The following is a 25,252-nucleotide window of genomic DNA, read 5'->3' as shown; positions in this document are numbered from 1 at the left end:
TTTGCATTTTATTTATTTATTATTATTATTATTATTATTATTATTATTATTTTGGCATAATAAGAATAAACTTTATTTTTTATTAAATCTTACATGATTTTTAAAATTTTATCATGTAATACTTATGGTTTTCGGATTCAAGCGAACGTCTTGTCATCAAAGAAAAAGTAATTATGAGCCATTTTTATCAATAGTTTTATCGTTTTCTCTACGCCTACCCTTTCTCATTATTACACACGCCTATTCCAACAATTTTATTTACCTTTAGATAAATCATTTATTCATTATTAGCGAACTTAATTTAGTGAGAAGCACAGTGCCTTAATTTTCATCAACTGAACAGACATGCCCATTATATGATAAAGGTGGAGTTTCCTTAAGTTTCCAGAAAGTAACTATGAAACCCAGGGCGAAACACGGACACTTTGCCATATCAACCGGTGTGACAGAAATGGTAGTCCGCTAGGAACCGTAGGTGGTTCCATATTAGTTTGTACATGTGACATTCGTCCCATATACTAACCCCTAATACTCCGCCTAACATTTGCCTGTACCAATCATACTCAGACTGTCATTCCTGTCGCACAGGCGTGTGAAAACTGCAGTAGTTGTGACAGTGCGAGCACCGCATTCGCAACAGATAAGTACATCACTGGTCATCGCCTACATGATGACGTAAAGCTATCGGATTTGATTGACGCTTCATTCACATTTATATTAAAAATTTCAAATTCCCTAAGTACTTCAATATCAAGATTTCTAAAATGTTCTGAAATCTTTTGAATCGTTCAGTTTTTGTTACCTTCATACGCTCTACTGAAATGGGTAAGCTTAGAGAGAAAAGAAAGGGTTCGCATAAAAAAGAAGGAAAAAATAGAAGGTATTGCTCTTTAAAGAAAGTCTGGCTGTCCTTTCGTTATATTATCGTTTTATGTGAATGAGGCTATATTTATTGCCATTTAAGAGATGTAGATTACTTTTTTAAAGAGAGAGTTGCTTTTTTTTTCGAAAAAAAAAAAAAGAGAGAGAGAGAGAGTCTCTATTTTGGACCTAAGTTTTGAGTTATAGTTACTCTATTTAATGGACTAATGTACTGCGCATTGATCCTTAACTGACGTAGACCAAAATTTTCGTCTAAACGTGAAGACGAAGTTGGGTCTTTTACCCCCGTAATTTATGTGGTATACATGAAGATCGCTCACCTGTCTATTACCAGTTTAACCGCAATGGTTTGGTTCGTTCCGACAAGAAGGTTATACAGATACTGTCTCCACATGGTGCCTACTCTGACAATCATAGAAATCCCCAAGACTATATAGGAGATCTTCTATGTTTACCTCACATGACAGAGAAGTAGCTCAATTCTTTATGCAAATGTGAAATACCTGCCCTTTAGTTAAAACTTTTGGAGGCACCCCTCCCCCCCCCCCCCTTAAAATGTAAAACGAGCGAAACGAACCAAAAACCAGGCTATTTTTTCCCCATTCTTGTGCCTTTCATAGCCTAGCGTGCTGTTTTATACAAAGACTATATCTATTAATCTTGCACCCCTCCCCCCCCCTCCAAACACCTGGTTCCGCCAGTGAAAACCAATGAGATTGTAGAAAGGTTGAGTTTTTAAAGGTCAAGTTGAGGTCAGGTCGTGTTGTTATCTTCAATTACTACCTGAAGCATGGATTAATATGTCTGGGTGAAAATTTTTAAGTGAGTAATTTAACACTATGATAAACTTCAACTTCGCCTCTATAATCTTCTCTTTATCAGTATTATAATAATGGGTTTCTACATATGATTTTAGTATGATGGTGCATTATACAAAATGCTGATGTGCATTTGGTTGGAAAAAAAAAGGAAATTTGATTGTCGCGAAGTGTGCGACCATGTAATTCATCGTCATGAATATTTGAGATGGGCTGCCCGTTTAAAATATTATTGTTCTTTGATAAATCTGTTTAAAAACGAGGAAATGTGATATTTATGTCTTTTGGGAGTTCAAGAAGCACTACCCAAACCACTGATAACAAAGAAAAAAGAGGTCTATAGAGATTTATAGAAAGAAGATCTTCTTAAAATATTATGGATATATTTTGTGAAGTACAACAAATCATGCAGAATTAAAAAAACTGTGCGAGGGGTATAGTTTTATGAAATCTACGTCCGTTTTGGTATTTTTTTTTCAGACTTCACCCAATCCTTATCGGCGTATTGCAGGAAAAAAAGAATTTGGGAAAATCTGATGAAAAAAGACTGAAGCAGTATTTGAAAATTGAACCATGAACATGAGTCCAATGTCCCAAGACGTCATTTTCAACACGCTTGCACACGCACACACACAGTGCGGCGAGAGAGAGAGAGAGAGAGAGAGAGAGAGAGAGAGAGAGAGAGAGAGAGAGATCCTGGGGGAGGGGTAAGATAGAGAGAGAGAGAGCATCAGTATAGGTGCAACCAGTCTGATTAGTTATGACTTCATTTAGTCTCAGAATTCTTATCAGTAACAACAATTACATCTTTATATGAGGAAATAAAAAAATTGGCGGTCGAAAGCTTTCAACCATACAGCGAAGATACATAAAATTATACACATTTACCAACATGACATAAAATTACGACTTTCACTGTAATCTTACGTTTTAATAACGGGGCGTTTTAGCCAATCAGGTTGAGTCGGTGATATTTTTTCCGATAACTTACGAAGTTAACTGTATTCTCTCAAGTGCCGAGCACTGCTGAAAAGGAGAGATCGTCCTTTTTATTCTCACAGAGGAAAAGCGCGGCGTGAAGGGATAGGGGAGACGCTCAGAGCAGGATTAATATTTCAAAGTTCCTGATATAAAGTAAAAAGGTAATGTAAATGTTAAACTTAGAGAAGTAGAACAGCCGAGCCAAAGCAGAAGATAAAACCGATGATGAGAAATGAATATCCAAGGAAAATTGTATATTGTGTATACAGCACAAATAAAAAGATAGATAAAATGTATAAAAGGCATGGAGAGAGACAGAGAAGGAGTTATCAGTTTGTATTATACCACTGTAAAAAAAAGTTTTCCAGAATGGGAGAACAACCAAGATATACGATTTTTTAACATTTCTGGTAATCATTCGGTATTTACAGTTTTAATCAAACCGTTTACAATGAAGAGTCTTTTTTATCAATAATGGAATTTATGCTATGACCGTTGTTAATGTTTAATATTTCAGATGTTTCTCGCCCAATATTTCACGCCACTTGTCCTGGTCGTCTGTTTATTCGGACGCTGCACGGAAGGAGCGGAAAGACGTAAGTGTCATACAGCATCCAGACCTTGTTTCACGAAATAATCTTAATTTTTATTAATTTATACGGCTCACATGTGCAACTACGTTAAGTCGACCAAATAATTTTGGTCTAAGAGATCCAAGTAATATCAATCTATTGATACTAATGGACTGCTGCCACTTCTGAGAGTAAAACCATTACTGATAAAACTTTACTTCTCCTCGCGTCTCTCGTGTATAATACTCATATTTAAAATGTTGTTGGCAAAGCCTTTCTTAAAATTGAAAAAAAAGACGAGGTAAGCGGCCTTTGAGATTCTCTTTGAGATCATCAGAGCTTACTGTGCCTGTTTCATACAAGTACGTAAGCCCTATAGTTGGTGTTAACTTTAAGACCAAAAAAGTAGTAAACTATTACCAAACATAAATCATTTAAAGAAAAATACTACCTCTGTATTATTTTAAGAGGCATGCCGAATGTTTCAAACCAACACTTTCCCAATAAGCTAAAAACCATAGATTCATTTTGAACTGAACTACACCAAATTTTAGGTCTATACAAAATTTCCTGCTAAATTTTAAAAAGTTTTTCTGTAAAACCGGCCACAGTTTAATAAGCTAGGTATGATTCTATCAGGTCTTATGGAAACGTGCGACCCCCAGCAGGATATCTGCATTGCTAAGTACTCCAGCTGCGAGGCGTGTGTAGGGAATGTGAACGGAGTTCCTTTTGGAATGATCGAGAAGAAAGGCGGAGTGCTGGAGGTAGTTCATTTTTTATTTTAAATCATTATCAATCAATGATAAAGATAATGATGATGTTGATACAATAGCCAAAACCGCCCGCAGAATTACCTTCCAAAAATCCATTCCTGACTTCTAAATTATAGTTTTTGAGTCCGCCTAGTTGTGAGAACAGAGATTGGTGATTTTCCCTGACAATAAGAACTGGAATATTTTGAACTAAAAAATTGCAATTGTATCAATGGTTATATATAAGCATACGTTGGAGATAAAAGAGATATAACTGAAAATTGCAAAAGAAATATTGATTTTTTCATATAAAGGATAAACAGATATCTAAAATATTCATTGTCGTTGTGCATTTGTTATATTTTATCTCTTGGCCAGACGTTGCCGGGTACCAGAGTTTGCTCCTGTTTGCCGGGCTATTCCGCGGTGAGCATGGCGTCTTCTACTGCGCTACTCGCCAGACGGAGGTTTGAGTGCGTTCCTGGTGAGTGAATTTCATTCGTTCAGTCATTTGCTCTCTCACCCATTTAACCAGTTACCTTTAGAATTATCAATCTTAACTAGTATAAAAAAACTAAGCTTTTTATCTCGTTAGTTTAAATTTTAGCTCAGTTTTTATTCTGTTTATTGCATTTTTATCATAAACATGCTCTAAAGTAAAATCTGTTAGTTTACGAACTCATGACAGATTTTTAAATGTATATTCTTTAGATTAGCTGTGTATTTTTCATCTCCTCCTTCTTCTTGGTACTATCATTAGTATAATTTTTTTCATGCAGTCACTGGTATATGTATACATGTACATATTATTTATTTTAAAATGTTAATACTTCAACAGTCAAATCAAATAGCCTCATGGAAACTTCTCAATCAAAATCACAAGTTCAAAAATAAAGGTGTACTGTATTAATTATCATCAGTGCATTTCACATTTCACAACACTAACAATCTGTAGATGCATTCATCACACTAAACACATTAAGGCATACGTATCATTGAATGTTTGACCTTTATGAAAAAAAAAACAAACAAACAAACCTGGAATATTTTAAACTTTCTCCTTAATCACAACATCAAAAGTACACAACATCTAAGACAGTTGACAAATTCATATATATATATATATATATATATATATATATATATATATATATATATATATATATATTTTCGGTGTGTGTGTGTGTGTGTGTGTGTGTGTGTGTGTGTGTGTGTGTGTGTTGGGTGTGTGTGATACGTTTCTGCTTATTATGCCACTCTCATAATGGTGATGACGATTGAATTTTACTCGTAAGTAAAACAAAAGAAAATTTGAACTCAGGATCTGGTTTAAAAATCATAATTTTACAGAAGCTTTGGATAGCATATGCCTTGCGTATTCAGGGAATATTGTTGAAACTTGGACATGATAACGTTATTATGTCCAAGTTTGAAATTTCCAGTTTTTTTAAGTGCATTGTATGCCTCTAAATTGCGTCATAACAAACGCAATGAGTACGATCTCACTTAACACATTCTCCTTCCATTTGCAGTGGAGGGAAGCACGTGCTTCACCGACGGCGACTGTAACATCCGGAACTTGGACTGTTTCCCTCTTCTCTCCGTCATGAATACCCTGTTCCCGGGCATCGTCCAGTCCTCGGACTCCATCTTTCCACCGCCAGGGGTCACTGGCGCCACTTTGACTATCATCCAATTTGTCGCCAACTTCCTGCAACTGATGACGCAGTTTCTGTGCGGTTTTAATCGAATGAATACCATAGATTACAAGTGCATTTACCAGGCTCCCGCCAAAACCCATAACAGCTATTCTATGGCCAGTCACTACGGGTTTGGATTCACGAAGGGAACACAACAAGGTTACGCCGGGATTTGTAAGAGAGGTCTGTGAAAGTCTTCTTCTTGTGTAGAAAATGATATTTCTTTCTTTCTTTCTTTTTTTCTTTCTTTTCACAAGGGAGTCATCTGTAACGCATTTATCCTAACCGGATTAACAATTTAAGTCAAAGTAAAGAAAGATAGAAAAAGAAACAAAATTTTGAGTTTACTCTTTTGACTATTCACTGAATTCTGGAAGGTTCAGAGAGGAGAGTACAAGAGCTTTTCCAGTGCGTTGGTTAAATTTTCATATTTGTGTTTGAAGTATTTTCCTATAAAAGTTACGTTAGTTGGATAACAATTGTTTCAGACCTGATGTAGAGAAAAACATTATTTAATAACGAACTTTAACTCTCAATTTTAGAGAGTATTTTTTTCTCAATTCAGACGACTCTAATTGTATTATAAAAATCTTTAATATAATTTGGCGTCTGTGGAAGATGATGCAATTTAATTGTGATTTGTTTCATTCTTTCAGTTGAGCGGAACGCCGGATATCCAGCACGTGAGTATACACAAAATATTTGATTTTAATCTGTAACTGTTTAAATTATTTTATACATTGCGCAGTATTGTCAAAGGACGCATGTCCGGTCTGTTACGCTCTAAACGCCAGCACCAATATCGGAAGCAAAGTCACAGATGGTCGACGCGATGAGACCATCATGGGGAAAATAAATTGTTGGTTAAAGTCATCTTTCTTGTTGTCGACGCTTTTGACATTATTCGTAAGATATAGTTATGATAATCGTTTTAAGATAAAATCTACCGGAGACTGATGAAGGATTTTATGTTACGACGTTTCTCCATACCGCGGATCTCAATATGCTCCCATATTTTTAATGTTTTTATAAGCAGAATTGTTTAACTGAAACGTGATCTAACATAGTCTTTTTTCCATTTTCCCACAATCATTTTTATTTATTCCTAAAATTTTATTATTTTTCATATTTACAAAATCCTTGTTTTACTGCAACATATTAGAAGTAAGTTTTTCTTCGCTTTCCTTGCAGCCAAGGACGTCGGAAAAGGAGCCTTCCAAAGCCACGCTCCAATCGGTAAGTGTAACATTCACTTGAAAGTACAGGTGGCGAGTTTATTAGCCAAACTTCAACTATCTTTATGGTATCTTCATGGTTTTCAAAGCATTTACCTATAACCTTTGTTTTTGGTGAAATTTTTACTTCGTTTTATTTCCAACTTTCAGAGCCATCTTATCACGGCGACCCTTACGGCACTCCTTCTTACGGCAGTTTTAAAGCGCCAACTTACGGCAGTTTCAAAGCGCCAACTTACGGCAGTTTTAAAGCGCCATCCTACGCCAGTTTTAAAGCGCCATCCTACGGCAGTTTTAATGCACCAGCTTACGGCAGTTTCAAAGCGCCCTCTTACGGTTTAAAAGCACCAAACCACTACTACGGACACTCTACCTACTACTGAAGAGCTGGGTGATCACCGCTTAATTATATTGAAAACAAAATAACTTCATGTACAAATGGGAAAACTGTGAGCATTAAAATTTAATGCTGCGTTAGTTCTTAATATGGAAATAATTTAATTTTGGTGGTAATTTCATTATTTTTTCCTTAATCACCAATTTTTTACACATCATTAACCATTGAAATTTTACGATCTATAAACCATTTTTTTTTTTTTGCGTTTTAATTTTCTTTTTGGTGAATTCTCGGAATGGAGATGGGAAGTTGAGCATTCCATTCGTAACGGTAAAAATGAAAAATGAAGAGGTCTAAAACGGGTTTATAGATCGTAATTTTTTCAGTAGTTTTGTCTGGGATCTATCTGGTAATAAAGTTAAAATAGTAGAAATTTGCATAAAAAATACCGTCTGTTAATTAAAGATCTAACAAGCAATGTGTTAGATCGTTTAACTTCTACACCGAAGAATCCTATATGCACGAAACTGTCGTCAAAAATGTCGTCATAAAAGAAAATGTGATTCAAATACTTGTAGAATATTGGCGTAGTTCTAAAAAATAAAACACCCAAAAAGACGTCTTTGATATTATTTCAAACTTTTTTCTTTGGATGCAATTAGCTGACGATGATGGCGGTACCGGAAGTTACGCAACATGTAACATTACAGGGATAACAACTCGTCGTGTGAAATCTATATTTCACAATAAAAACATTGTAAACAACTCAAGGAAATATAATATATTCTATTTCACCACCAAAAATGGCAGTTAAAGCAATTATTCTAAAATCTGTGCTTGCCATTCGACCATATGACCTCCATCGATGGCTATAGTCTTTAATAATCTCTTAAGAGATTATTAGAAAAAAAGCAAACTTTCTAAAAAAAAAAAAAATAAATAAATAAATAAATAAAATAAGAAAACAAGGCAGCAAAGCTGTCAAATGTACAGACAAAAAACAGAAAATAAAGATGCAAAAAGGTAATTTTGTCAATTTTGATGCAATAATAAATAATGCTTATAATAGCACTGTCAGTCAACGCTGAATTTTAATCTTGCACAACAGGTAACATGGTCAATAACAGGAGCGGACCCAGAGATATTTTCTGACAGTATTACAAAGTATCTATGTTGATCCATCCTCCATTTTGATGGTCTTCCAACAGAAAAAAATAGATACCAGTCAATATAAACTTAATAACCTGACTGTCTTCAGGAAGACCCAGAAGATGGTCCACCCCTTCAATAAAATTACAGTTTCAGGACCATGAGAGTTCAAATTCACATTATGAAACTCTCAATATTTAGAAATGATGACAGTGCATAAAATAATATTACATAATGTTTAAAGACATAAAAAACAATACAACTGCTTATGTGGAAATACAGAAAATGTGCAGAGCCCCAGGCAGATGAGAGTTAAAAGTCACAAATGCAAGTGTTTGAGAAAAAATTATAAAGGAAAACATAACAAAGCTAGAAAAGCACTTTGAGAGTGCAGACCTCTGCCAAGGCAGCAATTGTTGATTATTATTGATAATTGATTGATTATTGTTCCAGACCACCACCAAAAATTAATCATTGTCCTCTTTGGCCCACTTCCGACAGTTCCTGAAAATTTCTGCAAAATCAGTCCATAACTTTTTGTGTTATGTGGATGACAGACAAACAGGGGTGAAAATATGACCTCCTTGGCAGAGCTTGAGGTAAATATAATTCCAATGAAGATGCTATTCAAACTTTTAATGTTCCAGTTTGATATATATATATATATATATATATATATATATATATATATATATATATATATATATATTATTTAAAACTTATTTGCAATATTATTCAAAATTTACCTGCATAATTATCACTGCTTCCTTATTATTAATCTAGCAGAGAGCTTTACCTTTGGGAGTTTACAGGGAAATATCAACAAGTGTGCTTTATGTAATCTCATTTAATGGCCTATTAAGGCAAATGACTTTATAACTCTGAAATTAATCTAGTGATACCCAAGGGTAATTTACAGACTGACCCACTCAAAGGTCTTTAGGCCCATAAGTCACACTTTAAGAAAAGCACAAAACCATAATGCCCAAAATAGGAGACTACCAATCCTGATGCAATAATACGTTATGTTTAACTGCACAGTCAACATCAACTTATGCACAACAGGTAACACAGACGAAATTAAAAGCATAAGGCTTCAGGCCCATCGGAGTTCAAGTTTATACTTAGAAAGTGCCAGAATGAGAAAAATGAAAATTTCACAAAAAATGCATAAATTCAATAAAAATGATAATCCAATAGAGCTGGTTTTCTCATATGAGCTGAAGGCCAATCCTAAAAATCGTACTTGTAAGTTAAAAATGATAATAAGTAGCACAGTTTTCTTTTCATAATGTTTGCAGTAGCAGTGCAAAAAGATTGTTGTCAATTTTGATGTAACATTACATAATAAATTAGAGAATAATTATCACCAATTTTTGTTTATTGACTATAAATAGGATGGACATGTAGAAAATATGATTACCATTCGGCTTCATGTCCATGGGAGCTCTGAGTCCCACAATGAATATGCCAAAAAGATAATGAATATTACACTAAAATGTACAGCTTCCAGAAAAAGAAGCCAATTAGACTGCTTTTCCAACTCAGGCTGCATTTTAGTCCTGTGTTTCTTTTTTGAAAGTTTGACAGTCATAAGTAACACAGTTTTCCCATAATGGTCATCAAGGCAGCAGCACCCAAAATTGTGTTTTCTTCTATTTTGATGCAACATTACATAATGCTTAACGGCATAATGACCATCGATTTTTAATAATAAAATATACGTAAGTGTCATGAATTTTCAGAAAATGTGACTAGCATGGGTCTTCAAGCCCGTGGAGGTTCTAAGTCACACCTTGGAAATGCCAATATGTGAAAAATTACATTTTCACAAAAAACTGTTTAATTGCCAGAAAAATTCACCAAAAGACTGCATTGCCTACTGAAGCTGTATTTTAGACCCATGTTTCTTTCCTGTAAGTTTGAGAACAGTAATTGACACGATTTTCCTCAAATGGTCATCATGGGAGCAGTGCCCAAAACAGGGGTTTCTTCAAATTTTGATGCAACATTACATAATGTTTAACAGCATAATGACCATCAATTTTTAATTATAAAATATTAGTATAACGCATATTCAGAAAATGTGACAAGCAAAGGTCTTCAGGATCACGGAACTTCAAAGTCATACATTGAAAATGCCAATATGTGAAAAATTAAATTTTCACAAAAAAAGTGCTTAACTACCAGAAAAATTTACCAAACAGACTGCATTGCCTACTGAAGCTGTATTTTAGTCCCATGTTTCTTTCCTGTAAGTTTGAGAACAGTAAGTGACATGACTTTCCTTAAATGGTCATCATGGGAGCAGTGCCCAAAATAGGGGTTTCTTCAAATTTTGATGCAATATTACATAATGTTTTACAGCATAATGACCATCCATTTTTCATAATACATTATACCTGTCATGGATTTTAAGAAAATGTGACTAGCATGGGTCTTCAAGCCCGTGGAGGTTCTAAGTCACACCTTGGAAATGCCAATAAGTAAAAAATTAAATTTTCACAAAAAACTGTTTAATTGCCAGAAAAATTTACCAAACAGACTGCATTGTCTACTGAAGCTATATTTTAGACCCATGTTTCTTTCCTGTAAGTTTGAGAACAGTAATTGACATGATTTTCCTTAAATGGTCATCATGGGAGCAGTGCCCAAAATAGGGGTTTCTTCAAATTTTGATGCAACATTACATAATGTTTTGCAGCATAATGACCATCAATTTTTAATTATAAAATATTAGTATCATGGTTATTCAGAAAATGTGACTAGCATAAGTCTTCAGGCCCATGGAACTTTAAAGTCACATATTGAAAATGCAAAAATGTAAACAAGACAGCACTGTTCTGAAATGGGTTTATTTCCATTTTTAACACTATTTTAACATAAAACAAAATAAACAGTTTACTGCCATTTTTATATGACCAATGAAGAAAATTGATGAGATGGGAAAAGTATCAATAGAACAGTGTTAAATGTCCAACTTCCTCCATTCTGAGATTCTGAACATAGTGGATGAATGCATCTGACAAACTGCAATGATATGAGTTTATTTCCATTTTTGACACTTTATTACACAATACACAATAACAAGTTTACCATCATTTTTACATAATCAGCTAAAAATGTTGTAAAGATGCAGGAAATATCAAACAAACACTTTTACATTTCTTATTAGTTCAATTATGAGACTGTTAACATGCCTAAGAATTGAATCTGAGGAAATGTGAAAAAACAGCATAACTCCTAAAATAATGGCCCGATTATACTGATTTTTGAACTCAACCTGCATTTTAGTAAGATTGACCACTCCTGTGAGTACAATGACAATTGGCCAATCTGTTTTTCTTATATTGTGTTTACGGTATTGCATATATGCTGAAAAAAGTGAAAAAAAAAAGCATAACTTCCCTAAAAATTACCCGATCATGCTGATTTTCGAACTTAACCGGCGTATTATGAATATTCATCAGTACTGTAAGTTTCAAGCCAAAATGTAATACAGTTTTTCACTTATCGTGTTTACGGTGTTGCATATATGCTGAAAAAAGTGAAAAAAAGCATAACTTCCCTTAAAATTACCCGATCATGCTGATTTTCGAACTTAACCGGCGTATTATGAATATTCATCAGTACTGTAAGTTTCAAGCCAAAATGTAATACAGTTTTTCACTTATCGTGTTTACGGTGTTACATATGTAGCACACTGAATATTTTGGTATTTTTACAAACTAATAATATCTGCTGAAGTCTACCTGGACACCTGAAGTAAGTAACTCTAACACAAGTGAACAATAACTAACTACTGCACTACCTGTGCAGCTCTTTATTATAGTACCAGTTATGCAAATGACCCAATGCTACAAGTCCAATAAATATGATTGGCTAGTTTACCACTGCATAACCACTGCAATGCAACACTCTACCATAATTGTTTGAGATGTTATCACATAGCCATTATGTAAGTTCTACATACCTCCCCCCAGAACATTGAAAACATTTACTAAAATTAAATTAATAAAATCAATTGTTTAAAATCTTTCCGGCTTTTTAACTATTCTACCGGAACGTGTTTTAATTAAAGAAGGTGAAAGACATGTCTCTGGTTTTGTTTGTGGATTCACTGTCTGATTGTGCACTGAAACCGGATTGTTATAAGCTGGTTTAAGTCTGTCAACTGAGACACGAATTGTTTGTCCATTCCTTAAAATATCAAAATATTTGTCGGAACGTGAAATGACAAGGTAAGGACCATCATATGGTCTAATCAATGTACCTCGATGAGCATCATGTCTTACATATACATGTTCAGCTTGTTGCAAGTCAAACGGTACATATGTACCAATCTGCCCATGTCTAGATGGAGGAGCAGGAGCCAATTTCTGCATTGTTTGTTGAAGTTCTTGCACAAATTCATTGTTAGGAAAAAATTTGTCATCAGTTGTGTTCGGAATAAAGTCACCAGGTACTCTTAAATTTGTACCATAGGTAAGAAGTGCTGGTGATGCATCAATGTCCTCTTTCCATGTTGACCGGATACCAAGTAATACAATTGGTAACTGGTCCATCCATCTTGCATTGTCTAAACGTGTTTTGAGGGCTTCTTTCAATCTGCGATGAAATCTTTCAACCATGCCATTGGATTGTGGATGATAGGCTGTTGTTGTGTTAGGTTGAATGCCAAGCACCTTGTTAAGCTCACGCCAAAGTTCACTTGTAAATTGTCTACCTTGATCTGATGTGATGGAGTCTGGAACACCAAACCTTGATATCCATGAGCATAAAAGAGCTTTGGCACAAGTAACTGCTTCTGCATTCGGTAAAGGTACAGCTTCTGGCCACCTTGTAAACCTGTCAACAATTGTCAGAAGATATTTGTTATTTTCTGGAGGAAGAGGTCCAACCAAATCAACATGAATATCACCAAATCGTCTATCTGGTGGATCAAAGGTGGTTAACGGTGCTCTAGTGTGACGTCCAATTTTACTTGTTTGACAGGCATGACAAGATTTTACCCAATTACGAATGTCTTTTTTGAGTGCAGGCCAGACATAACGACTTGAAATGGCACGGATTGTTGGTTTTGTTCCAGGATGACAAAGATTGTGTATTGCCTCAAAAATGATCCTCGTCATTGAAGGTGGAACTACTGGCCGAGGTCGACTGGTAGTTGTATCACAGAGAAGTTTAACCTCACCAAAGATGACTTCCTTTAACTTCAAAGATCCTGGATTGGCGCACAGTTCAACCATCTTTGTGTCAGTCTTTTGTGATGCTGCTAACTGTGTAAGGTCAATTGTCGGCATTGTAGCTGTGGAGGCAATAAGTGGCTCATCAGTTTCCACTGGGGCTCTGGACAGAGTGTCTGGGACAATGTTATCAGTTCCACTGATATGTCGTATATCAGTTGTAAATTCAGCAATAAATGATAATTGTCTCTCTTGACGTGGTGATCTGTCAGATGTACTCTTGAACGCAAAAGTGAGAGGTTTATGATCAGTGAAAATGGTGAATGGTCTTCCCTCCAAAAAATATCTGAAATGGCGGATGGTACTGTAAATTGCCAAAAGCTCACGGTCAAAAGTGGAGTATCGTTTCTGGGTAGGTGTGAGTTTTCTAGAAAAGAAAGCAATAGGTTTCCACATCCCTGATTGAAACTGAGAAAGTTCTGCTCCTATTGCGGCGTCAGAAGCGTCCACTGATATCTTGGTTGCTGCCTTTGGTTCAGGGTGATGAAGCATAGTTGCAGAAGCAAGAGCCATTTTAGCATCCTGAAATGCTAATTGGCATTCAGGGGTCCACTGCAAAGTCTTGGCTCTGCCCTTGGTAGCTTCAGTAAGAGGTATTATTCGATGTGCGATTCCAGGAAGAAAACGATGGTAGAAATTCAGCATTCCCAGAAATCCTTGAAGGCCTTTTTTATCCTTGGGTGGTGGAAAATCTGCTACTGCTTTCACTTTTTCTGCAAGTGGTTGAACTCCAGCTGCAGACACTGAATGACCTAGAAATTCAACGTCAGATTGTCCAAATACACACTTTTTCTTGTTAATAACAAGTCCATTTGTCCTTAACAGGTTGAAAACTGCTTTAAGATCCTCCTCATGTTGTTCAGGTGTGGAACTTGCTATTAAAATGTCATCAAGATACACAAAACAACAGTCAAGTTCCTGTAGAATGCCATCCATTAATCTTTGGAACGCCTGTGCTGCGTTTTTAAGCCCAAAAGGCATTTTAAGGAACTCATAAAGTCCAAAAGGTGTGATGACTGCAGTCTTAGGAATATCATGTTTGGCAACTGGTATCTGGTGATATCCCCGAATCAAATCGATCTTAGAGAATATTGTCTTTCCATTGAGTGATGAATTGAGATCTTGTATATGAGGTAGAGGATAACGATCGTCTATGGTAATGTCATTAAGTCGACGATAATCTCCACAAGGTCTCCAGCCACCATTGTTTTTCTTCACTATATGTAGAGGAGATGACCATGGTGAAGAGGAACGACGCACTATCCCCAGATTCTCCATTTCCTTGAATTCCATTTTTGCTGCAGTGAGCTTTTCTTGGTCAAGACGACGTACTCTGGCTTTAACTGGAGATCCAACGGTTGGGATGTGATGTTCTACTCCGTGTTTATTTTCCTTAAAGGATGACACTAAGAGCTCCGGGTAGTTTTCTAATACTGCTTCGTATCTTGTGTGAACTTTGTGAATCCCTTGTTGCTGAGATCTAGTGAGGTGAGCATGAATGACCGTTTTTCCATCCAATGAGATTAACTTTCTGTTGGAAAGGTCAATGGCCAAACGATGAGTAGTGAAAAAGTCAGCACCTAGAATGGGTTGTGTGACGTCAGCTATCCAGAATTCTTGAGTGAATTTTGTTCCTTTCCCTAGTTTTAAAATCATCTTCCTTTTTCCGTAAGTAGGTATTTTTGTTTCATTTGCTGCAATAAGACTTGGGCCACTGGTTCGTTGTCGGTCAAATCGGTTAGCAGGAAAAACGGATTCTTCTGCTCCTGTATCTACAAGGAAAGTACGCCCAGTGACAATATCAGAAACGGTGATTGTCCCCATATTGATCGTAGAAATTTGTGGAGCATCAGATAGACCAGCAGTGCTCACTAATTTCTGCTGGCTTTGTCGTTTCCCTGTTGTCTTCGTGTAGACATTGGACAAGGACAGCCATCGATGATTTGTTCACATTTCCTGGCTTTATGTCCGAACCATGGATGATATTTACATAATTTGAACTTGATAGTGCCAGTGCGTTGGTTCTGAGATTTCATGGCGTTTATTTCTGTATCAGTTATTGTTGTAAGATTTTCTTCAGGCACTGTGGTAGTCATAGAAATTGAAGAAGGGGTAAGAGGGTCTACTTCTAAAATCCGATCAGCCATTTTAGCTAAGGTGTCAAGATCAACTTCTAGTGATTGTGCAAGAATCCGTCTCACTTCTGTTGGCATCTGATTGATGAATAATGTGCGAAAAAGTGTGCTTGGATCTGCATTTAAAGAGCGCATATGCATCAATAGTTCCGTAGGTCGTTTGTCTCCTAGACCATTTATATTAAGTAATGCTGTATCCTTTTGGTATTGTGTGGCTTCATAGGCTTCTAACAGTGCATGCTTTAGTGCTTCATACTTTCCTGTCTGAGGTGGTCTCTCAATTACTGACTGAACACGTCTGGAGGTTGATGAGTCCAGGAGTTGCACTACATGATGAAATTTAGTCAAGTCATTTGTAATGGCTGGCTGGTGTGTTGCAAAGGATGATTCCAGACGTAAAAACCAAGCAGATGCGTTTGTGTTCCAAAATGGTGGTGCTTTAAATGAAACAGCTGATATTGTTTGCACTGTAGAACCTTGATATATGTCCAGGGTTTGTTGTCTGATAGCATCTGCCAGCTGTTTAATTCCATCTGAATCCATTGCTCACGTCGGGGTCACCAATGTAGCACACTGAATATTTTGGTATTTTTACAAACTAATAATATCTGCTGAAGTCTACCTGGACACCTGAAGTAAGTAACTCTAACACAAGTGAACAATAACTAACTACTGCACTACCTGTGCAGCTCTTTATTATAGTACCAGTTATGCAAATGACCCAATGCTACAAGTCCAATAAATATGATTGGCTAGTTTACCACTGCATAACCACTGCAATGCAACACTCTACCATAATTGTTTGAGATGTTATCACATAGCCATTATGTAAGTTCTACACATATATGCTGAAAAAAGTGAAAAAAAAGCATAACTTTCCTAAAAATGACCCGATCATGCTGATTTTCGAACTTAACTGGCGTATTATGAATATTCATCAGTACTGTAAGTTTCAAGCCAAAATGTAATACAGTTTTTCACTTATCGTGTTTACGGTGTTGCATATATGCTGAAAAAAGTGAAAAAAAAGCATAACTTCCCTAAAAATGGCCCGATCATGCCGATTTTCGAACTTGACCGGCGTATTATGAATATTCATCAGTTCTGTAAGTTTCAAGCCAAAAGGTAAAATGGGTTTTCACTTATCGTGTTTACGGTTAAAGTGCACGCCAACGGCGACGGCGACGACAGACGCAGATGATGGCTATATGTACAGACACATCTGTGTCTGTACATAAAAAAGCATAACTTCCCTAAAAATGGCCCGATCATGCTGATTTTCGAACGTGACCGGCGTATTATGAATATTCATCAGTTCTGTAAGTTTCAAGCCAAAAGGTAAAATGGCTTTTCACTTATCGTGTTTACGGTTAAAGTGCACGCCAACAGCGACGGCGACGGCGACGACAGACGCAGATGATGGCTATATGTACAGACACATCTGTGTCTGTACATAAAAAGGGGGGGGGGGGGGGGGCTAAATTTGAATGTAGGAATGTATTCATTAACCATTGGTGAGAATGGGAAAATTGTTGTTTACCCCAGGAAAATTCATTTTTTGGCCAAAATGAACAGTTGCTATTCCTTTAAAATGGAGCTCAGATAAAAACTGAAATCAAATAGCTCTCGTACTGTCATGTTTTGGGCTTTAACAGGTGGCTCCGTTTTTGTTACTGATTTTGTTTACTAACAGTGTACAAATAGGCCAGGTTGAGATGGCAGACATTGCAAAACAATGATAATAATAAAATAAAAATAGGTAAATTATAATAAATAAATAAAATGCTACCTGAACACAAATAAACATCCTCCAGCAGGGTTTTACGTACATGGTTAAAATTTAAAAGTGAATAGAAAAAAAGATTCCTTTAATTTCAGACTAATACTTTATTATTGGCATCAGATTAAATGTGTTAAACACAGCTATTAATTAATTATTCCAAACAGAAATGGTTAGACGCTTTAAAAAATCGATTGTCTTATTAATCGTGTTACCTGTGATTGTATACAATAACCGTATACCAAGATATTGCTAACCATATCTTCTCTGATTAAATTAACTTTGACCACAGCGAATTTTACACTTTGATCTCTTAACGTTATAATGCGTGACCCAATACTTTACCCGTTCAGAAAATTGTGCTGGCATTCAGGGAAATTAACCAGAATGGCCCAAAGACATTGTTAACCTTTTTAAAGGATGTATGTACTTCACAGTGGACCTCTCATATAACGCACCAACTGGGACAGCCATTTTTGTCTGCCAAAGGCAAACTCCGTTATAAGTACCCACTACCAGGGCCGCAAATGAATTGCGTGCTTTTTTTTACAGCAGAGAATTGTGTCATGAATTAGCCAGAAATATCTGTGAATATCTTGGGGAAAAAAACCAATCTGTAACCCTGGTTATACATATATGTTGTTCTTTGTCATAAGGCAGGAAGGGGACATCAGACTCAGTGCCCTATAAGATGGGTGCTTAGTCTACGCGAGGCCATTATACGAGAGGTTGACTGTTTACAGTTAAGCTCAATAACTATATTTCAGCTACAAGAACACTAATCTGGAATCTACTTCTAGAGTCACGATCTGGTGAAAAGGGATCACAATCAAATGAACGATTTTAAATATAATTAAATATTATAAGTACCAGTGTCTGTCTTAGATATAATGTATAATATATAGACTTCTGTATTTTTACAGCATATATTTGGCTTTAATAAAAATAAATCAATATTGAACTTGCTATCCCTCAAAACAGCATGGGCCAACAGATCGAATTTTCTTCAAAATATACATCGAAAAAGTTTAATATATAAATCAATTACTGTACGCACATCAATCTGCGTTTACCAGAATTACATGAAAATTACCTGCTTTGATTATCTCGACTTCTCGTCCATCAGTTATTTCAAACTGACCAATGAAGAAATGGTATAAATATAATAATAATACTGAAGTAATTTATCTAGGGAACATCGTTAAGAAAATATCAGAATTATTCAGTCATTTGAACTTATCCAAGCCTATAGGGGGCAGCACTTGACACAAGTCATCAAGACAGCCACCAAAGAATTTTTCATTTAAATAAAGATGGCAGCACTCCAAATATGATAACAAGACAATCCCATCATCAATCATGTTTTTCATACAAGAAAATTATCGTATAATCAGCCAAAGTAACCAGGCAATCCAAATAATGGATTCCTTGGAGTAAAAGTTTATACAATACAGCAGTCAAACAAAGCAGTCACATCTGAAATCCTTTTTCTCCCAGCAAAATATTACTTAACTAGGATTTGTGGCACTGAACTGAAGTGGCTACCTGAAAATCACTGTCAGGTAGCATTGAGATTAAACCTTTACAAGTCTACATATAGACTAAGAAAAATAATATGTTTATCCTTTGAACGCCAGTTTTGGCCCCACAGGACGAAAGATGAAATATTGACAAAGCTCTTTGTATTTTTTGGACATTCTTCTTACAAAGTATTGTGCATGTTCGTGTAAAATACATGTCACAAATTATGCCACGAATTGTGTATACCTGTAGAGGTAAGCCCAGTAGGTTACTAGTTTAACTGCAAACACTAAATAACTATGAGTTATCTCCATAGAACAATTAAAAGAAAAGACAAACAGTTCCAAATAAGCAGTAAATTCTGTCTATACTATGTCTTATTCTAATGTTAAAGTAACTTCATCTGTCTATGTTTTAATGTGAGGTTCTATATTGAAGAAAAAAAACTTTTAAAGCATTTACTTTAATTATATAGGAGTGATTCTATTTTCAATGACAGCATGCCTTAAAATGTCTCTCACTTTTCATGAGTCAGTACCCATAAGTGACATCAGTCCCTCCAAGCTTGGAACATAAATATACATACATGAGGATCACAAAGTCATCACAGTTACAGGAGGGTGGGGGTCACTGGGGGGGGGGGGTCTCTGAAGGGAGGGGGGGCCACAGAGGGCGTGGGACATTAGGGGGTAAGGGGGGGGTGTCACTTCAAGTTATATCTTGATCCTGCTCTTCATTTTAGTGACTTTCTTGGTCCCACTCTGAAAAGAAAAATAAATATAAATGGATAAAGGTACTCTGAAAAAAAATTGACGCTTCTTGATCTGAACATGCATTCATTTCATGTTCCAAGCACAAAATAATGAGTACTTTGTGTAATTTATAACAGAATCATTGAATATAATATTCAAAATACAATCTTTTGTATAAAGAAGATACATGGGACACCACATCAACTTCATAATTTAGGGACTGGACTTTTTCTATTCAGGCTACATTTTTACATTTCTGAAGTAGCTTTTACCACCGCACAACAAATTTAGTGCGCACATTTTAATAAGTGTTCGTACATTAAAATATACAATTTTTTGCTGTTCAGTTTTGTTTGACACAAAACAAATAAATAATCAGTAATTCCCTTTATCCAGGTATTTTATCCACTGCAACCTTGTTCAACATCTACCTGTTAGTGCCATAATTCATCCAGAATCATTTAAAATGAAAATAAACACATTAAAATAAATAAATAAATATATAGTAAGAACTAAAACCTTTGTTTGTTGATCCGATGCCTCTCATCTGTTCTCTGAATCAGCTCTTCCTCGGTTTGTTTCAGTTTGTTCTTTATTTCCTCTGCTTCTCTTGTGTTTCCAACTCGCTCTGACTCCGCAATCTGGTAGTGAAGCTCCTGGGAACGATCTCGTAGGTCTTGAATACAGGCATAGATGTCACTATCTGTACTTTGCTGGAAAGGAAAAGAAAGAATATGTTTTTTTGGATGACATAAAAATTTTAATTGTGTCTGCAGTGAAGACTTGCTAGGTTCAGCTGAACCTAATATTATACATTCCAGAGACTTGTTCTTTTTACAGCTGTGACTACTATTTACTGAAATTAGTGTTTACTAAACCAAGTGTTTATCTTAAATTGAACTGGACTTCATAGCATTAGAACTCTCATGTTTAAAAGTAGATATGATGAATATTATAAAATCAATACATACAGTTGGGTTCCTCATGTCCACCCGGACCAGAAGGGCAGCCAGCTCTAGAGGTTCACTGTAGCCATTGGTCAGTGGGACTGACCGGTAACCTGGTAACATAATATAAATATTATACTTAATACAGTTCTAGGGGTTCACTGTAGCCATTGGTCAGTGAGACTGACCGGTAACCTGGTAACATAATATAAACATTATACTTAATACAGTTCTAGGGGTTCACTGTAGCCATTGGTCAGTGGGACTGACCGGTAACCTGGTAACATAATATAAATATTATACTTAATACAGTTCTAGGGGTTCACTGTAGCCATTGGTCAGTGAGACTGACCGGTAACCTGGTAACATAATATAAATATTATACTTAATACAGTTCTAGGGGTTCACTGTAGCCATTGGTCAGTGGGACTGACCGGTAACCTGGTAACATAATATAAATATTATACTTAATACAGTTCTAGGGGTTCACTGTAGCCATTGGTCAGTGGGACTGACCGGTAACCTGGTAACATAATATAAATATTATACTTAATACAGTTCTAGGGGTTCACTGTAGCCATTGGTCAGTGAGACTGACCGGTAACCTGGTAACATAATATAAACATTATACTTAATACAGTTCTAGGGGTTCACTGTAGCCATTGGTCAGTGGGACTGACCGGTAACCTGGTAACATAATATAAATATTATACTTAATACAGTTCTAGGGGTTCACTGTAGCCATTGGTCAGTGGGACTGACCGGTAACCTGGTAACATAATATATGTATTGTACTTAATACAGTTCTAGAGGTTCACTGTAGCCATTGGTCAGTGGGACTGACCGGTAACCTGGTAACGTAATATAAATATTATACTTAATACAGTTCTAGGGGTTCACTGTAGCCATTGGTCAGTGGGACTGACCGGTAACCGAATTCTATATCACATATTATAATTCAAATGTTGATACAAATGACAACATACTTATTTATAAAGTTTTGGCATGGATCAAGTAAAGGGCATAACAAAAGATATCCTCTTAGAATAGAAAGGCCTTTACATAACTATACTAAAGGACCTTTTCCTGCAGTGAACTAAAAGGACTGTTATTTTATAATATATCTGTGATATCAGAATTACCAATTTGGACGGTCAAGCATGTTTTGGAAGTATCTTTCATAATCAGAATTACAAGATCTATGCTCAAACTTGTATTTGAAATCCCAATAAAATCCTTAAATATACATGTGCTTAAGAAAATTTAAAATATTTTTCTAAAAACTAGAACAATTTATTACAACATTTTTTTTACACAAAATTGAAAAATAAAATTTTACCCCAATTTTTTGGCAACTTGGCTATTGCAAAATAATGCTATTCATATAATCCATTCATATCAGCCCAGACAATCTTCTGATCAGAAACTTACCTGGTCTGATGCTCTTGACTGGGAAAGAAGCCTGACCGAGGAAGTTAGGGTCCCCAAACATGTCTTCATCCTGGACCACAAACCTTATCATGGCCACCTCGGGGTTGATGATGTCAAACTCACACTGGTCATTCCACACTGGGTTAAAACCATTGTCCACTACAGAGAAGATACATGGTCAATGTTATATCTAACATAGCATTTCTTCATGACCAGTTGTTCTTAATATAATCAACAAGACAAGTGATTCACTGGGCCTGGACCAAAATTCTATGTAAAACTCATACAAGTCATTCTACATTGACTTGAAACCACTGTCCACTCATTAGTTACATATATACTAGTACAAACATACATGTCTACATAATGTAGTTTATTTAGAGGACAAGTCATACTTCACTCTATGGGCCTTGGTATGACATGATCAAAGTGCTGAACAAACAAGATTTGCCAAAATCATAGTATCAATTGACAGATGAATCATTTAAAATTTTGGTTTTTAAAATGACACCTTTAATTCAGAGTATTTTTACATAAGTTGTATGAAATGAAAGTTCAGCGTACCTGCAGTTGTAGGTACACTGAACTTTCATTTCATACAACTTATTTTCTTACCCTTTGTTCTAGTTTTGTATTTGTTTCCATTGTCAAATTCCGCTCCACATATTTCCACTTCTACAAATGGGCTGGCAATCCCGCGGCCAGATTTGACTAAGTGACGGGCTCCTATGATCTGAAAATTTAGTACATAAATTAGTAAATAAATCACAAAATATTAAAAATATGTATCTTAAAGCTGGTTTCCACAGAGAGTTACTTTACAAAATTATTATTACAGTGCTTCAAGACAGATACAGGGTTCACTAAGACCAGTAATCTCAAGTAAAGTGATCTCTTTTTCTCTTATGTTTTAAACTCCAATGTTACCCAAAACTTTAAAAACTGAAACAAACCCACTATCATAATCCTTTCAAGACCATCCTTTTATCTTACAACAGTGAACATAACTTCTATGATTTGATGAAGTCAACAGTTACTGTAAATAGCCTAAAAAAGAATTGGTCATAAATACCAATTTACTCAATGTAACAAAGTTTGATATTTTAAAATATCAGTTGTAAACGTTAACATACTGTTAGAGTTACTGTGAGGGGATCTACATTGACAAGTGTCCGTTTGTCAAACGGGTCGTAGTCGATGTGTCGCATGATTTCTGGCTGGAGAATGTAACCACACCTTAAAAAAGAAGAGAAAACTTGGAGTATAACCACTAGACTAGAAAAATTAAAAAAAAAAAAAATACATCTCATAAATATAACTGAACTGTTGTGCATCATCACAAAGCAACCCGATAAACAGTCCTTTCACCTTTGTTGTTACATTATGATATTTTAGCATGTGGAAAAACCTGTTAAGCCATTAATTTTTAATATTTGAATATATTTCAATATTTTAATAAACTTAAATATCCTGTTACAAACAATTACACCGATGAACAGGCCAATAAATATATTTAATATTTATAGATATCTACACCTCTAACTTATATACACTTAATGACAACAGAGCTTCATTCCCAATGCCACATTCCTCAACCATTTTGTAACACCTATGTCTACTTCATGATTATTGCTAATACAGGGAAAAAAATGAAAAATAAATAAATAAATAAAAGATTGTTGTACTTACTTTCCATTCTGTTTGAATTTCCCCTCATTCAGCTGCATAGAACGATCTACAAGGGGATAAATGAGATTAGAAATACGTAAAAGCATAGTGTGCATCAACTGAAGTTTACAAGTTAAAGAAAAAAACATGTAATGTCTGCCACGTTTGATGGCAATGGACTGGCTGCCTCAAAATATTTTGAAAATTAAAAGCAATCCCCAACCATCCCCAATGTTCAACTCTGCTGAATCCCCAACTTGGAGACCAACAATCTAACCCATTTGGTGACTGATAATTATGTACTTCCACTAAAAATTATGATCACATGAACAGTAACTCCCTCCTTGGCACCCCTTCCCCACTCTGAGAACAGTATCCCTTACGGAGCCCAATATCCTGCTCCCTTCTCTCTGACACCAACTCTTCCCCCCTCCCCAAGCAATGAACTCACCTGGTGTCTGGTAGTTTAGGGCACACATCTGTGACCCACATATCCACAGCATGGTGGGGTCATAATTGGAAGAGTCGATTCTTTGACCTTTGGGGTAAATCCTGCTCAGCTGGTTTTGGTTATACTTCATGAAGGTCTGGCCCTTCAGTTTGTTCACATATTTTTCCACTTTGGTCTCTGAGAAGCTGGACATTTCATAGTAGTTCCCTGGGATATCTGTGGGAGAGAGAGAACATGATGGGTAATGTATATCATAGTAGTTCCCTTGGATATCTGTGGGAGAGAGAGAACATGATGGGTAATGTATATCATAGTAGTTCCCTTGGATATCTGTGGGAGAGAGAGAACATGATGGGTAATGTATATCATAGTAGTTCCCTGGGATATCTGAGTAAGAGAGAACATGATGGGTAATGTATATCATAGTAGTTCCCTGGGATATCTGAGAGAGAGAGAACATGATGGGTAATGTATATCATAGTAGTTCCCTTGGATATCTGAGAGAGAGAGAACATGATGGGTAATGTATATCATAGTAGTTCCCTGGGATATCTGAGTGAGAGAGAACATGATGGGTAATGTATATCACAAAAGTTCCCAGGGATATCTGAGTGGGAGAGAGAGAACATGATGGGTAATGTATATCATAGTAGTTCCCTGGGATATCTGAGAGAGAGAGAACATGATGGGTAATGTATATCATAGTAGTTCCCTGGGATATCTGAGTGGGAGAGAGAGAACATGATGGGTAATGTATATCATAGTAGTTCCCAGGGATATCTGAGTGGGAGAGAGAGAGAACATGATGGGTAATGTATATCATAGTAGTTCCCTGGGATATCTGTGGGAGAGAGAGAGAGAACATGATGGGTAATGTATATCATAGTAGTTC

At 35.9% G+C, this 25,252-nt stretch overlaps 2 protein-coding genes across 13 annotated transcripts in view; one reads left to right on the top strand and one right to left on the bottom strand.

Annotated features, from left to right (window-relative positions):
- Nucleotides 1-2,761: 2,761 nt before the first annotated feature.
- On the top strand, nucleotides 2,762-7,899 carry LOC106152410 (uncharacterized). The gene is made up of 8 exons (XM_013525966.2): nucleotides 2,762-2,842; nucleotides 3,199-3,277; nucleotides 3,893-4,020; nucleotides 4,387-4,492; nucleotides 5,541-5,891; nucleotides 6,365-6,391; nucleotides 6,900-6,944; nucleotides 7,094-7,899. Exons 2-8 carry the CDS (start codon nucleotides 3,199-3,201, stop codon nucleotides 7,324-7,326), a joined length of 969 nt encoding a protein of 322 aa, XP_013381420.2. The 5' UTR covers nucleotides 2,762-2,842; the 3' UTR covers nucleotides 7,327-7,899.
- A 9,778-nt stretch (nucleotides 7,900-17,677) lies between these two features.
- LOC106152397 (1-phosphatidylinositol 4,5-bisphosphate phosphodiesterase gamma-1) overlaps nucleotides 17,678-25,252 on the bottom strand; it is a 61,875-nt gene continuing 54,300 nt past the window's right edge. For 10 of the 12 annotated variants that reach the window (XM_087011223.1, XM_087011222.1, XM_087011224.1 and 7 more), the window contains 8 exons: nucleotides 24,361-24,576; nucleotides 23,931-23,976; nucleotides 23,375-23,477; nucleotides 22,857-22,974; nucleotides 22,242-22,400; nucleotides 20,835-20,923; nucleotides 20,383-20,576; nucleotides 17,678-19,872 (listed from right to left, as the gene is read on the bottom strand). In XM_087011223.1, the coding sequence (XP_086867349.1) occupies nucleotides 19,845-19,872; nucleotides 20,383-20,576; nucleotides 20,835-20,923; nucleotides 22,242-22,400; nucleotides 22,857-22,974; nucleotides 23,375-23,477; nucleotides 23,931-23,976; nucleotides 24,361-24,576 (953 nt within the window). In that variant the 3' untranslated portion in view covers nucleotides 17,678-19,844. The other 2 variants (XM_087011225.1, XM_087011226.1) reach the window with 2 other exon arrangements.

This window comes from Lingula anatina, chromosome 4 (genome assembly GCF_051362555.1).
Source record: "Lingula anatina isolate TDL-2025a chromosome 4, LinAna3.0, whole genome shotgun sequence".
Classification (NCBI taxonomy): domain Eukaryota; kingdom Metazoa; phylum Brachiopoda; class Lingulata; order Lingulida; family Lingulidae; genus Lingula; species Lingula anatina.
Note: the sequence above shows the minus strand (reverse complement) of the source record. Positions and strands in the feature narration are given on the sequence as shown.